At 45.5% G+C, this 16387-nt stretch overlaps 1 protein-coding gene across 3 annotated transcripts in view; it reads right to left on the minus strand.

Annotated features, from left to right (window-relative positions):
- rab24 (RAB24, member RAS oncogene family) overlaps positions 1-11681 on the minus strand; it is a 63597-nt gene extending 51916 nt beyond the window's left edge. For all 3 annotated transcript variants that reach the window (XM_083639811.1, XM_083639810.1, XM_083639809.1), the window contains exons 1-2: positions 11431-11681; positions 10799-10997 (exon numbers count right to left, since the gene is read on the minus strand). In XM_083639811.1, coding sequence (XP_083495937.1) covers positions 10799-10915 — 117 coding nt within the window. In that variant the 5' untranslated portion in view covers positions 10916-10997; positions 11431-11681. The remainder of the gene's footprint in view (positions 1-10798; positions 10998-11430) is intronic.
- Between the last annotated feature and the right edge of the window lie 4706 nt (positions 11682-16387).

The raw sequence follows: 16387 nt of genomic DNA on the forward strand, positions 1-16387 counted from the left end.
CTCACGAGTCCGAAAAAAGAGGCTAACTTCCCCCAGACCCTAACCCAAAACCTAACCTCTCCCACCCCCACGCCTAAACCTAACATCCCCCAGACCCTAACCCAAAACCTAACCTCTCCCACCCCCACGCCTAAACCTAACCTCCCCCAGACCCTAACCCAAAACCATGAGGTGTCGGACTCGTGAGGTATCGGACTCGTGAGGTATCGGACTAGGGGGCAGTCCCCGTGGCGTCATCCTCTTCATCCCGCAGCAGTCCAGCGTTTTGGAACCCGTTGGTAATTGTGGATGTTTTCACACTCCTATAATATTCCGTGATCTTCCTTTGTGTGAATTCGCCGAAGTTTGTGATTTTCTCCTGATAGTCGGGAGGGAGTTGTTCAGTAGTTCTCCCCCGGACGGACAGTCCCTTTTGCCCAGGTTACGCGCGGCTGCTCTGTTTGATCGGCGGCTGCTCTCTTTTAATGCGAGATTGACTGCTTTCAACTTGAAAGCTGCCTCGTGTGAATTTCTGCGTACCTTCCCCATGGTAAGTGAGAGTGTTGCTTCTACTGCTCGTCTTGTTGTGAATATTCCTTGATCTTCCTTTGTGTGAATTCGCCGAAGTTTGTGATTTTCTCCTGGTAGTCGGGGGAGGGAGTTGTTGCCCGAGTGGCCGTTTGCTTACCGTAATTACCATATGTAAGTGGTCACGCACAGAGGGGATTGTCGGGAAGAGATGGCTGTTTGAGGAAGCTCCCATTTACCGTATTACAACATTTCAACAAAACAACATAACACAACACCACCGTTGTTTATTTTTACAGTGCACACAGTGTCCGCGGTGTGGTGAAAAGAGGGCAAGAGAGGAAATTAAAACAGAAGTGGATTTATAGTTAGAAAGAGTGCTAAAAAAGAGAGATTTTTTTTTTTTTTTTTTTTTTTTTCTGAAAAAATCCATAGATAAGACGCACCGTTATATAAGCCGCAGGGGCCAAAAAACGGGAAAAAAGCCGCGGCTTATAGTCCGGAATTTACGGTAATTGAAATATTAACGTTAATGCCCTCACATTTCAGCGTGGTTACAGATAAACCTATTTAACGCTAGCTAGCTACAGTAGATTTTTGGAGGCGTTAATGTGAATGTCATGACCTAGTGAGCGTAGTATTATACTGTATATTATACATAATCCAGATGTAACCTAGCTATAGCTAGACGTTAAGAGGTTAGCGTGAATGCGACTGAGACCTGACATTACTGAAGTGAATACAAGTGACCTATATTTTTCAATCCTGTCTTTGAATAAAAGTTGTACATTGTGTTATACTTGAAACCATGTCTTATTTGTGTTCACAATTACAACAAATCTGTATGGTTTATCTGTTGGCATTAAACCGTGGTATTTCCTTGGGTGATATTCCATATTTGTCATTAAACCTAGCTGTTCACATCTGCATTTTCTACAAATTGGGCTAAATTTGCAATGATGAATCAAAGCCACGTGAGATATCACAAGTAGCCTACTTTTATTAAAAAACAAAATAAAATGCAAAGAGAGGTTTCCTTCTCTAACTATTGGTGCGTTCACAAAATATTTACACAATGAGATTTTTTGATAAATAATCATCAATAACGTGGATAATGATGACATCTGCAGCTGCTGGACGAGAGACAGAAGAAACTACCAACCGAAGATTGGAGCAGAGGACATGACTACAGAGAAACTTAACCGACCAGCACTGCTTCAATCAATGAATGCTTATAAATAAACCATACACATGAGAATTACCGTTAACGTTACAGCATTTAATAACATAAATATGGTGATATCTGGTGGTCGGAAATTACTCTCTCTAGCTACAGTAGGGTAACTGGCTCCTATTGTGTCTTATTATTGTAACGTTTGAATCAGCGTTTCATAACTATAATAGCCTAATGTTACTGTAGCCTGGATTGTCAGGATCGGTGTTAGACATGTGGATCTATTCGCGGGTAGTTGAGGGCCAAGACACTCTCCAAGAGTAGGGGAGTTGTGGAACTTGATAGCTTGATAGCAGGGGCTGCACTGTTCGGGGTTTGGGAACGGTCGCAGAGAGATTGCAGAAGTTGCTGGTTGCAGGAATTGCAGGTTGCAGACGTTGCTTGAGATTGGTATGACCCTAGTTTAGATTATGAATCCTTGGCCAAGGCCTGCAGGAGCAGACCCTTATAGACCCGAATATGACATCACCTGTGTTATGACATCACATGTGTTGTGACATCACCAGCGAGGCCATCGGAAGGCATGATTGAGACACTTATGAATCATGACATCATCAGTGATCGATGACATCATAGTAGGAATGACGTCAACGTAGGAATGATGACGTCATCCTAACAGTACCCTCCCCTCAACGGGCGTCACCCGGCGCCCGATCAGCCGCAAGGAAATCCCGAATGAGCGCAGCGTCAAGGATGAACCGGCGGGGAACCCAACTGCGTTCCTCGGGGCCGTACCCCTCCCAATCCACCAGGTATTCAAACCCACGACCCCTGCGTCGCCTGTCCAACAGCCGCCGGACCGTGTAGGCAGGGTGGTCGTCGATTAACCGAGGCGGCGGGGGGGCCGCCGCAGGAGGGCACAAGGGACTAGAGTGCACCGGCTTGACCTGGGATACGTGGAAGGTATGGTTGATGCGACGGAGAGAAGCAGGTAGAACCAAGCGGACAGCCGCAGGGTTCACAACCCGCTCAATAACAAAAGGCCCGATAAAACGGGGCGCAAGCTTCCTTGACTCAACCTTCAAGGGAACGTTCCGAGACGAGAGCCACACTCTCTGACCCGGCGCATAGGCTGGGGCCGGTGTGCGGCGGCGGTTAGCCTGGACTTGCGTCTTGGTAGAGGAACGTAATAGTGATGCGCGGGCCCTCTTCCACGTGCGACGGCAACGGCGCAAATGTGTCTGCATGGAAGGCACTGCAACCTCCTCCTCCTGGGAGGGGAACAAGGGGGGCTGAAAACCGAAGCAGCATTCAAAGGGAGACATGCCGGAAGAGGCGTTGGGGTCCGTGTTGTGGGCGTACTCAACCCACGGCAACTGGGCACTCCAGTGGGAGGGGTCAGCAGCTGTGGTGCAACGCAGCATGGTCTCCAACTCCTGGTTGACCCTCTCGGTTTGGCCATTAGTCTGCGGGTGATAACCCGACGAGAGGCTGACAGTCGTGCCAAGAGCCGAACAGAAGGCCTTCCAAACCTGGGAAATGAACTGCGGCCCGCGATCGGACACAATGTCAGACGGAATGCCATGTGCCCGGTACACGTGTAAAACCAAGAGGTCCGCCGTCTCCTTGGAGGACGGGAGCTTAGGAAGTGGAATAAAGTGAGCCCACTTAGAGAATCGGTCAATGACGGTCAAGATGACGGTGTTCCCATCGGATGGGGGGAGTCCGGTTATAAAGTCCATGGCCATATGAGACCAAGGGCGACGAGGTATAGGAAGGGGGCGGAGAAGGCCTGACGAGGGTTTAGTCGAAGTCTTGTTTCTGGCACAGACCGGGCAAGCGGCGACGAACTCCCTAGTATCCCCCTCCATGGCGGGCCACCAGAAGCGCCTGCGGATGAAGGCAAGGGTCCGTCTAACCCCAGGGTGACAAGTAAGCCGCGTCGAGTGGCCCCACAGAAGAACCTCAGAACGGGCGGAGTCAGGAACGAATAGACGTCCCGGCGGGACCCCCTTTTGGTCAGGCTGTCCCTGTTGGGCTAGACGGACACGCGATTCAATCTCCCACGTTACCGCGGCCACAAAACAGGCCGCAGGCAACACGGGTTCGGGCTCAGCCCGTATGTCAGCAGAGAACTGGCGGGACAGAGCGTCTGGCTTGACGTTCTTAGAACCCGGTCGGTAAGTTAAGGTGAAGTTGAACCTCCCGAAAAACAGGGTCCACCTGGCCTGCCGGGAATTCAATCTCTTAGCGGCCTGGAAGAGTGATTCATACTGTCAAGATCGGTGTTAGACATGTGGATCTATTCGCGGGTAGTTGAGGGCCAAGACACTCTCCAAGAGTAGGGGAGTTGTGGAACTTGATAGCTTGATAGCAGGGGCTGCACTGTTCGGGGTTTGGGAACGGTCGCAGAGAGATTGCAGAAGTTGCTGGTTGCAGGAATTGCAGGTTGCAGACGTTGCTTGAGATTGGTATGACCCTAGTTTAGATTATGAATCCTTGGCCAAGGCCTGCAGGAGCAGACCCTTATAGACCCGAATATGACATCACCTGTGTTATGTAGGGGTGTCACAATATATCGTCCCACGAAATTTCGCGATAGTAAAACGTCACGATATGTATCGTTGAGATGAAATCTCATATCGTGAATTTTTTTTTTTTTTTTTTCAAAAGTAGACAAAGAAACGTCTTTGTTTGTTGAAGTTCAATGTGTGGAAAGTAGTTCAGTTGAACAAGTCTCTGAAGAGACACATGAGAAGTTATACAGGAGAGAAACCATTCAATTGAGTTTCTGGCAAAACTGTTTACTTGACAGGAAAAACTGAAGATGCATAAAAAATAGACTAAGAAAAGTCTTGTTGTTTGAGTTTGAAGAAAAACTGAAGATGCATAATGAGAATTTATACTGCTGAGAAACCTTTTAGTTCAAAGTAAATCTAAGTGACGGTGTAACTCATTCTATTTCAAGATAAGCCTTATCTCCAATCTCATGTTTTTTCTAGTTGTTATTGTAATAACAATTTCCCACAACAGCATGTTTTGTATTTGTGCATTTCAAATAAAATACTACTTTTCCAGTCATATATTGTCATTATTCAAGTTTAAAAAAATATTGTTAAAATCGTATCGTATCGTATCGTTATCGTGAACCCAGTATCGTGATACGTATCGTATCGTGAACTGAGTGTATCGTGACACCCCTAGTGTTATGACATCACATGTGTTGTGACATCACCAGCGAGGCCATCGGAAGGCATGATTGAGACACTTATGAATCATGACATCATCAGTGATCGATGACATCATAGTAGGAATGACGTCAACGTAGGAATGATGACGTCATCCTAACATGGATGACGTTAGCTAATGCTACCCAGCCTTCCATTGGCATATGCTGCCTCACAAATCAATCATTGCAGCCGGACTGGTCATTTGGTTCAGCATCAAAATGGGCTGAGAGATTGAGTAGGCTAAACAATACACATGAGAATTACAGTTAACGTTACAGCATTTAATAACGTTAATTTTCGTGTACCCGATGCCAGGATATTTTGTCACCTTGTTTTCATCAAGTTCTCTGGACTTATATACACAAGCTCACAGCGTCCTAACAGGTTAACGTTATAATCTCAGGAGAGATTGAGTAGGCTAAATAAACCATACACATGAGACCATGCCCAAATGGTCTACTGCCCAGAAGCGTCAGTTTACATGTTTGGTAGGGAATTATTTAATTATGTTAAACCAGCGTTTATCTTCCATAATGCATTAAATCATAATCACAATGCTATGAAGACATTAGCTGATCACCACAGAGCTGCACAGACAAGTTTATCAGATAATTTCGCCGTAAAATGTGTCCAGGTGATCAGCTCTGAAGCCCCGGCTTGTATGATCCGCTAAAATCCGATTTGGATATAGGTGTTATTTTGATCAACAGACCTAGCATCACATCATCATCACTAGGGGTGCACCGATCGATCTGCACGCAATCTGTATCGGCCGATTTGGACCTCAAATATGTGATCTGCTGTTTCCGATATTCCTTTAATTTTGCCGATCGCATAGCCGATCATGCTGCACGTGAGAAACATGAGGCAGCCCATTTTCATGTCTTCAATGTCTATCGTTTAACTTTCATATTTGTGCTCTAACGTTTATATCATTGTGTTGCAAAGCACACGCTTTGCTTTCATCAGTGTACTCACCTCCATGCACACACCGCACCAGACTGTCAACACACCTCTTGCGTCTTTGAATCACACAAATCAGCTGGTGATTACAGCAGACTCAGCAGATAAATTACCTCCAGTCCTCCCGCCTACCGAGGCATTTGCATGCTGTTAAATCCGTGTGTATTAAAGTCCCAGATTAACGTGGTAGTCGGGGTAGTGCACGCGCACACACAGACAATTTCCACGCAAGCATTGATGTTCCCGCGGGCACTTTGAAGGAAGCGAAAGTGTGCTGCTATGTGGATGTGCGCTCCATTCAGACGGATGCGCTAATTAATGCCACTACTCAGATGGAGTTTAGCTCGTGTGTAGCTTGTGATTCTGTTGTTTCTCCCGTCATGTAACCCTGTCACCATTATGTAGATCGCACTCATAGTGCTGCTAATTATAACACTGTAACTCGGCCTCGATGGGCGGGTCGTTTTGATGTTCGTTCGATGCGGATCCCAATGTATGACGGTTATTGTGCATAACCCCGGTTCTATGAGTGGGAGCTCTTTGGCTTTAGTCATGGTTCAAGACTGGTGTTTAAGAGTAACTGACTTACAGTTTACCTAATTATCATTTATATATTATTAGTTGTTAATTATCACTATAATTGGCCTATATAACAGCAAGCTTGGTTACTGACCTGTTTGTATATTTTATTGCCTCCTTTTTCCAGACCACACACAATCCTACTATTCCTGTCATAATGCTGTAAAAAGCCTATACTGCTGTACTGTACTGAAGAGAACTGACAACTAAACGGTTGAACTCCCATCTGTCTCATGTTGGCAGTTTCCTTTAGCCTACAAAATATAAAATAAATATATATATATATATCGGTGATCGGTAATCGGTAATCGGTGATCGGTCGATGATCGGTTGGGCAGATATTTCTCATAGGTGATCGGCAATCGGTGATCGGTGGCAAAAAACGTGATCGGTGCACCCCTAATCATCACTTGAATTTCCTCAACGTAGTTGCATAGCCATATAGCTAGTAGCTAGCTCGGGAGCTATGCTTTAGAGAGGCCAAATGCTAACGGCTAGGTAGTGCTAAGCCGCTGCAGCTGTTACACGTCATTGACAAAGACGCACTCTCTGATTGGCCGATCACGGCAGGACTGATGTTGGCAGTCACGCCGTCACTCATTGGCTGCGGGTGGCTGCGGGTCTGCGTGGGTCTTTCAATCGCCCCAGCAATCGATTTGAATGGCCCGTTCGCTAGACCCTAGTGACTGGGAACTGAGAGAGCAGGTCACGTGGGGGCTGGGTTTACCTAGGCTAGCTCTGTTGTCCAAGACAAATTTCCCTTCGGGGACAATAAAGTTGATCCTGATCTCTTAATGTACAAGTCATACAGCTCAACATTTACATGTCAGACCACAAGCATTCCAAAAACATCAGAAATCATGTTCAGCAAGGTGTGGATGTTTATCAGTCACAGACATAGTGACGCATAAACACTGTTCAACTCAATTTACCTTCCTTGTAGGCTTAAAACATACGGGTTCACTCACACTATGCATCTAAAAGTCAGTGGGAAAAAAAATTGTTTTCTTTATTTGAACTGTACTAGTTCACTTTTTTAAGTATCTTATCTTGTGGATCTCTTGTCTGTACTTTGCATTTGTTTTTACCTTGACTGATTTTTATTGTATTTTTATTATTACTCTGTAAAGCACTTTGAATTGCCTCAGTGTACGAAATGTGCATATGGAGCTTGCAAATTGACGCCATGTTTGTTGAATACCCTATGCTGAGAACAGCGGGAGGAGCGCCATGTTTGTTGAATACCCTATGCCAGGGATGGGCAACTTTGATGATAGAGGGCCACTAAAAAATGTCCTCGCTACCAGAGGGCCAGATTTTGCTGAGGGTTGGGGGCCAAACGGCGCGACAAATTGTGGACATTTGAAGCCAGGTTTAGAGGAATAACTTGTTTTAAATTAACAGTTGTAATGTCATTATTCAGTCTTAACCACCAATATTTGATCCTTTTCTCACTCACTCCTATGTCACCACCTGCTCTCCCTGCCCGGCTGCTAGATTTTAAAGTTACCAGCCAATTAGAATTTCCACTAGCCAAAATGTTTTTCTTGAAATAAACCAGAACATGAGTGGGTTCATTTAAGCATAAGTATCAGTAAAGCCCTTTTCCCACATGCGCTTTGTACCGCAAAATGACCGGAACGTGGTGTAATGCCTGCATGTGGGAAAGGCGCCGTGCCGGTATAAGCCCCGTCGTCCCCAACATTTCACCAGTTTCGAGCCAGTCAGAAGTAGGGATGGACGCGAGTACTCGGGTACTCGAGCACTCGTTCATAACGTCAGTATTCGAGTAACGTTTCTGCTGTTCGGGTACTCGCCCCACTCCCCACCCCTTTAAAAATGGTATAGAAGATCTACGCACGCATCGTTATGTGGATCTGGCAGCAACCAGCAGCAAACTGCACGGCCGGGCGTCATGTCAGCCAGAATGTACAAGTACGTCATCCGCTTTGTTGCTTTCAAAATAAAACGCTTATTGTAACCTTATTTATTTTGAGTAATGCGTTACAGCCACAGTTTCACGCCATATAACATCACAACGAGTATTTTGATACAAGGTTTGCTGCTTCATTCATTGAAATACCTTTTCTCCTCCAACGTGCATCAATAAGCTATTTACTTTTGTTTAAGTCACATTATTTTGAAAGTTTTAACCGGAAGTTTTCCAGCTCTTCCCGAGCGAAAAAGGTGCCTGGAAATATTCTCCCGAATGAGAAGCACGCTTCTTCATAGCGCACGCCCGATAAAACTCATTCAAAACGTTGCACTAGTTTACTGACTACACTGTCGTTTCCCATAACGTTAGTCACAAGAAATGTGGAGAAAGAATCACTTTTTGGGAGACAATCGCATCATGGTGATCACTATTCAGCAACAATGGACATGTATTGTAAATCAAATGCCTTCGCTTGTTTCACAACTTGTCTGCTCCAAAGCGTTAATCCAACCATCGGAGATACTGTCTAAAGGTAGGCTTTAGATGTTAGCTTAGCGTCACCTAATATCACAGTCAGTCCCTCTCCTGACAAAAAATGCTCCAGGTAGCGCTTTTTCCATGCAAAAATGCAAACGTTATGTGTGAACAGCCCCATACACAGCAGATTACCCCTGCTCAGTCATTACCATAGTAATCACACAGCCCGCCCCCCCGCGCGAGTACTCGAGCACTCGTTCATAATAGAAGGAGAGTACTCGACTATTTAAATTGCTTAAAATGCCCATCCCTAGTCAGAAGAGCGGTATGCTCTTAAGGGGACGCAAGTGGAAACGGGTCCAGTCATTTTCCGCGACAGCGGTCCTTCAATCATGGGCGAAGTGTAGCCTACACACGTTGCTTAATGTTCCAGCGGGCATAATCTAATCATTCGCGCACATTAAAGCAAACTGGTGAAATGATCTTGTGATAGCCTAATAAGAGCAGTATGTCAGCTTGCTGATTTCCGAAGGCAACCCCAGACACATCAAACGAAGCCAGTCTGTAAAAAGTGCTTCAACGTGACGCAGGTGAACGGATAAACATCGAACCAGCAACTATTTCTCTCAGACACGGATCCCAACTTCTTCAAAGTGCATCATCTAATCATTCGCGCACATCAAAGCAAACTACTTCCACATTTCGCTTAGTGCATTTGCTTTCTCTACATACATAGGCTACAAGCGTTGGGCAGCTTGCCTTGCAAGCCTCTGCCATTCTCGCTGCGTCTGTCCTGTGTCAGGCTGCTGCGAATAAGTACGGAGGACTGAGTGAAGTTTTGCCGACCCCCCAAATAAGCTCCCCCCGCCCCCCAACATACCGGCTATTTGACGACTAGATTCCCATATGCACGCGCTAAGGTGTGAAGGGAAATTCAGGGAAATGTCCGATATTGACTTACAGGTAATTTTCCGGTACGCATGTGGGAAAAGGGCTTAAGTGGTACACTTCACGTAACGCCCGGGTCAGGCTCAGGGGAAGCTACCCTGAGCTGATCCAGAGTTCATGCCTGAAAGGGGCTTTAGTCTGACACAAACATTTAGGACTTAAAGTCATAACAGACTGATCAAACTGGTGTCATTTTCAGAAGGCAGGACAGTGGACGGTGTCTTTTCAGCGGGGAGGGGGTAAACAAAGGCTTTTCGGCACACCTAATCTATCTCGTCGCTTATGTGGATGGTTGTAAGCCTGACCACTGACTGGAGGCTGTCTGTCCCTCTGCCTCCCTGCTGCTAATCGTGCGTTCCTTTATCGCAAAATAACTGGGATGTGGAGGCTAAATGACATCACATCCGTTTTGTTAGCGTTCCATTTGCAAAAAACTTGAGCTGGGAAGTTCACTGTTGATTGGTCAGATCCAGTCGCTAGCCAGGCTAGCCATTGTTAGCCATTGTTAGCAATAACAATTGACAACATGGCATTTCGCGGCATTTTGCGCATACAAACACTGCAGCCTCATGTCCACACAGATAGAAGTTAGGCAGTGCTGTGTGTACAGCTGATTTAATGAGACACAAACAAAACAGAAGTGCTAAACAATATTACTACGATTACTACTACTGTTGTTGCGTGGCCAGCCATCTTGGATTTTTGAGGTTGGGGCTGCTGAGACTCCTACGAGTTTGGAATGGGAAATACCAGCTCTGATGACGTCACCGCCCAGCTCATGACCTTTGAAGTCGTAAGACTACCAGTCCCCAGTTATAAAGGAATGCACAATACATATAACAACGGTGTCTCATTACATCAAGGAGGAGGGGAGGGTGGGAGGGGAGGAGGGAGGGCAGGGCAGGGCAGGGAGGGAGGAAGGTAAATAGAGGAAGGGGAGAGGGAGAGGGGGGGTAACGCGAGCAGCTGACAGAAGACACTCACGTTCTGGTAAGGGCCGACCAAGAAGCGGTGGTGGACGTATCTCTCCACCAGGCTGGTCTTCCCCACACTCTCCTTCCCCAGCATCACCACTTTGGCATCCACACGCATTGCACTCATGCTACAACTGTAGTTTAAAGGGACGGGACAGGAAGGGGGTAGCCGGGGATAGGGAGGGGCAGCCGCTGGGTCCCTCGATGTGCTGTGGGAAAGACATGATACACAGCAGATACACAGCAGCGATAACAGTATAAGAATATAGAAGAATAACAGTGGCTGTTTTATTGGCCACTGAGTAGTGCATCATGTCATTTTAAAGTCTCGTGCAGCCTGGGATCGTTTTCGATCAAGCAGTAAATAATTTATTAAATTACAATGATAGTAAAACAATGTAAATGGGCCTATGCGCACCTTTATTTTTGCCATCCATAAGACGCAGTCTAAAACCTTTGAATTGTAAACAACCATGTGGAGCCTCATTTTAGCCCTGGACGTCTAGAACCATATACTTTTTAGACGATTGTTTTGTCTCTTAAATGGCTAAACGTAAAATTGCTCAAAATTGACGCGATTAGTTGAGGGTTTTATCTGACGTTGGCGTTAACTCTTTATCACAAAAGATGTGAACGTCTTACCTGGTAGCTAGCTTGACTCAACAAATCTCCCTCGGCATCTGAGCCCAATCCAAGAAGTAGCACCAGCGGGACGTCGAAGTGTTATCCGTGCCTACAGAGAGAAAACCAGAACATCTCTGCCTACAGTCAGAGCTGCTGTTTTGATAGTCGCTGTTGCGCAATGGCTGAAATCACTCCTGCTTAAACCTCGACTAACATCGTTTCTAGCTCATATCTACTGCTAATACCAGAAACACAGCTGTCTGCTTTCATATTCCTGGCACTGTACACCGTATTATGTCAATGGGCTGGTCGGGGATCAGTTAGCTAACGGTAACAACGTTACTCAACAAAAGTGTGCTTTGTTTGGGTGGGAACCAAAGAAGCACGAGAGGCGGTTACCAACAGAAGGAAGTACCGAATTGCATGAAACACCCACCGGATGTGATGCAGATTTTTGACGCTAGGCCAATCAGAGGCAGAGAGGGGCGGGTCATGCCTTCCCCTAGCCTTCGCCATCATGGGAAAAAAAATATCGCGTCCCAGCCCAGAACCATCCAGAAAAATAATTTCAACCGTCTTGAAGTCAGTAAACCCTAAACCGCCCAAAATTGTAAATGTTACCCTTCTCCTTTGTCATCTATAGTGGTTATTTGCATGAAAACACACAATGTGATTAGGAAATTGTATCTTTATTTAATAAAATATGTAGGCTACTTTGATATTTTTTTTAAGTAGGCCTAAACTCATTTTGTAACTTGTGTTAGGCTTGACAAAGTAACTGGTATACTGAAATCCTATTGGTAATAAGTTATATTACTGAGAGAGAGAGAGAGAGAGAGAGAGAGAGAGAGAGATAACAACAACAACAAACAAACAACATAAGATTAATACAAATTAACCCCTATGGTTTAGTGTTCTTAAACAGGCATAATCCTGAAGAGTTTGCATACGGTAAATAGACGAGGCATTGGAGCTGTCTGTCTGTCTGTATGTAGCTATAGGCTAGTGACAATGCCCCCAACATTTGGAGATACACCTACCGGGGGTAGAACAAAACACAACAATGTTTTTCCTCATCTCTAAGGTCTCCCATATCTGAAATGGATTCTTGCATAACAACAAACTTTATTCCAATGCAGGAGAATGTGCCCATCAGTCATCAAGAATTTAACCTCTGTGGTTTTTTGCTCATATGCTCGGCTGCAATGCAAAGTGGACGCAACACAATGTGGACGCAGTCGCAGCGTGAGCAATGAAGCATCTTTCACTACTGATAAACAAACACCAGACACACCAGACAAACACCATCGTAAAGTTTGCAGATGACACAGCGGTTGTGGGGCTGATCTCTAATGGCGATGAGACGGCCTACAGCAAAGAGGTGGATGCCCTGGAACAGTGGTGCCAGGACAACCACCTCTCCCTGAATGTCTCCAAGACCAAGGAGGTCATTGTGGATTACAGGAAGGGGAGAGAGACTCACCCCCAGTCACCATCAACAGCACAGTGGTGGAAAGGATGGACAGCTTCAAGTAGGCCTACCTGGGAGTCAACATCCACCAGGACCTGACGTGGGCCAGCCACACCGCCACTGTCATCAAAAAGGCCCAACAGTGACTACACAGACTCAGACGACTAAAGAAATTTGGCCTGAGGCCCAAAATCCTCGGGGACTTCTACAGAGGCACCATTGAGAGCCTGCTGACTGGCTGCTTCACTACCTGGTACGGGAACTGTACCACCATGGACCGCAAGGCGCTGAGAATGGTGAGGCGCGCAGCAGCCCAGCACGTGACAGGATGTGAGCTGCCAAAACTACAGGTTCTGTACACTCAGCGGTGCCTCAGGAAGTCCGGGAAGATCATCAAGGACACGACCCACCTGAACGACAGCCTGTTCTCCCTGCTGCCCTCAGGGAGAAGATACAGGGTCCTGAAGGCACGCACAAACCGTCTGCGGAATAGTTTCTTCCCACAGGCCACGAGACTCCTCAACAGATAACACACACGCACGCGCACACGCACACACACACACACACACACACACACACACACACACACACACACACACAGTAGCCTACACACATAGTGCAATAAACCTGTGTTATTGTCATTTGCACACTATTGGACACTTGTGGACACTGTAAACACTTTCATCTTATTCTATCTATTTAATACTTTATCACTTCTACTTTACTTTACTTCTACTTTTTTAAACTTTGCATGTCAAGAAAGTCGCAGTTTGTCGCCAAACTGTTGCACTAGAAGTTATAGATCAGAAAGATGTGCACTGTCGCCTAAGTGACGTCACTTTCTCTACCGGCAAAGCTGAAGACCGGCGACATACCACGAGCTTCCACAAGCTATGTAGTTTTTATACAAAACTAACCCCTACGTTTCAGTTTGAAGACAAACTGTGACTTTCTTGACATGCAAAGTTATTGTAGCGATGTGGGTTTGTCAGTAAACATGGGTTTGTTTAGTTGTCACGTTAGTCTGGGGTTGACATGTCTGTGGGGATTTACGGGGGTACGTAAAGGCAGCATACCAGCCAGTGGGTGTGGTGGAAGATAGGGGTTCACCTGTGATTGGCTGGGGGAAGGGGGAACGTGAACGGGAGAGCGTCAGCTCGTTGTTGTTGATGTGGGAAGCTGAGGGAATGCTGTGTGTGTGTTGGGAGCTGCGAAGCTAGGAGAAGCTAGCTGGGTTTGGGTGCGTGTTGTGGGGTGTTGTTTTTGGCGTGGACCACGGCTGACAGTGGTCCCCGGTTATAGCGATCCACAATAAAGTGCGGTGACAAGAACCTGACTGTTCGACTGCTTTGTGGGATTATTACATTATGTTTTAAATTGACAAAATTTGCGTTGGCACCCCGTGGCACAATTCAAACGGGATCAAAAAAGTAACCTTATTCTCCGTCCACCGCCATTCATATTTTTCACAGTGCTGGTACAGGGAGAAAGCAGGAAGTGACGTTTCACTTTGGCTCTCTATACCCCAAACTATGATTATCATTGAAGGGAAAAGCATTATTACTTATTTTGCATGTGAAGATAATTTATAGGACGAATCAGCGTGACGTCACTTGACACCCAGAAATGGCAACCCGCGGCAGTTAATAGTATGAACGTTAATATCTCAAAAACTATACATCACATCGCTTATATTTTGACATTCTGAGTGAGAGCAGAAGTAGCTCAAGAGTTTGATGTATAATAGGCCTACATGTCATGTTAAAGTTGTATGAACTGTCACCGTTTTTAAAATGTAAACAGAGTTAGACGGCTAGAGTCAGACACACACGCCTCGCGCCACTTGGGCTCCATAGGGTTCCATTGCCGTTCCCACCCAGTGAAGCGGTTTGTTTACCAATGCTGCTCGGCTGATCCCTCATATAGGCTTACACTATCAATAACCTTTTTATTCTATTACATTTCATATCCATAAAGCTAAATTCCTTAATTCAATCGCATCCTTTAAGCAGTTTCTAATTGAAATTAAGTGCATTGGAGTCTTAAACATATAGGCTAACTAATAGGACGAATCAGCGTGACATCACTTGCCACCCAGAAATGCGGAACCCCGCGGCAGTTAATAGTAGGCTATAACTATCACATTGCTTATATTTTGACATTCTGAGTGAGAGCAGAATTAGCTCAAGAGTTTGATGTAGGCTATAATACATGCATGTCATGTTAAAGTTGTGTGAACTACCTGTTGCAGTTTTTAAAATGTAAACAGAGTTAGCCGGTAGACTCAGACACACAAGCCTCAGACACACAAGCCTCGCGCCACTTGGGCTCCATAGGGTTCCATTGGGTTCCATTGCCGTTACCACCCAGTGACGCGGTTTGTTTACCAAAATGCTGCTCGGCTGAAACGCATGTCAGCGGTTACATTTTATTCTGAAATGTTTGTATGAAAATATATTTTTTCTTGTATTTTCTTTTCTTTCTTTCTTTGTTCATCGAAGAAACCTAGAATGAACCCGATTGGTCAAAAACAGTACACCGATGTCTTGGCGGCTGCAGTGATTGGTTCACTTCTCTTTCGCGCTGTAGTTTTTTTGATGCTTGTGCAGTGACTGCAGTCACTCCCGCATGATTTCTAACCCCACATAGGATAAGCAATAACCACGCCCTGTGGCGCCGGGATTGGCCAGGAGCAACACTGGAGGGCACGCAGCCCAGCGATTTCATGAACCAACTGAATAGCTCTTGAGAACGGACAGCGATTTCGAGAGCGGACATTGAAATTAATTATGGTCACCTTAGCATAGTAATAATAATAATAAGCATAATAATTGTAATCTACACAAGATTCAAGATTCAAGATTTTTATTGTCACTCCATGGTACAAGTATCACGTGTGAAATTCTTGTGCTGTGGACTCCGTTTACGACATAGTACAAATAGGCAACAAGCAATGAGCAATAGGCAATAAGAAATAGGCATCAATAAGCAATACTAAGCAGCAAGAGGCAATAAGGCAGAATAGCGATAAGACAAGTCAGTGGCATATTCATTGCACATAGGTGCACATGTCATGTGCATACGTTAGACGTGTTCAGACATTTTAAATTCGACGTATTTGACATACAGTGCAAATAGCATGTACCTTATTAAACATACAATTAAACATTAGGCATTGTGCATACGTTAAGACGTGTTCAGACATTTTAAATTCGACGTATGTGACATACAGGTGCAAATAGCATGTACCTTGTTAAACATACAATTAAACATTAGGCATACATAATGGTAGCAGCTGCAGTACGGTACGGTACGACTACTACACTATTTGTGTATGTTAAGGAGTCTCGTGGCCTGCGGGAAGAAACTGTTCCTCAAGCGATTTGTGCGTGCTTTTGGAACCCTGTATCTCCTCCCTGAGGGTAGCAGGGAGAACAGGCTGTTGTGGGGATGGTTTGTGTCTTTGATGATCTTCAGGGACCTCCTGAGGCACCGCTGGTTATA

Source organism: Poromitra crassiceps, assembly GCF_964638095.1.
Source record: "Poromitra crassiceps genome assembly, chromosome: 1".
Classification (NCBI taxonomy): Eukaryota; Metazoa; Chordata; class Actinopteri; order Beryciformes; family Melamphaidae; genus Poromitra; species Poromitra crassiceps.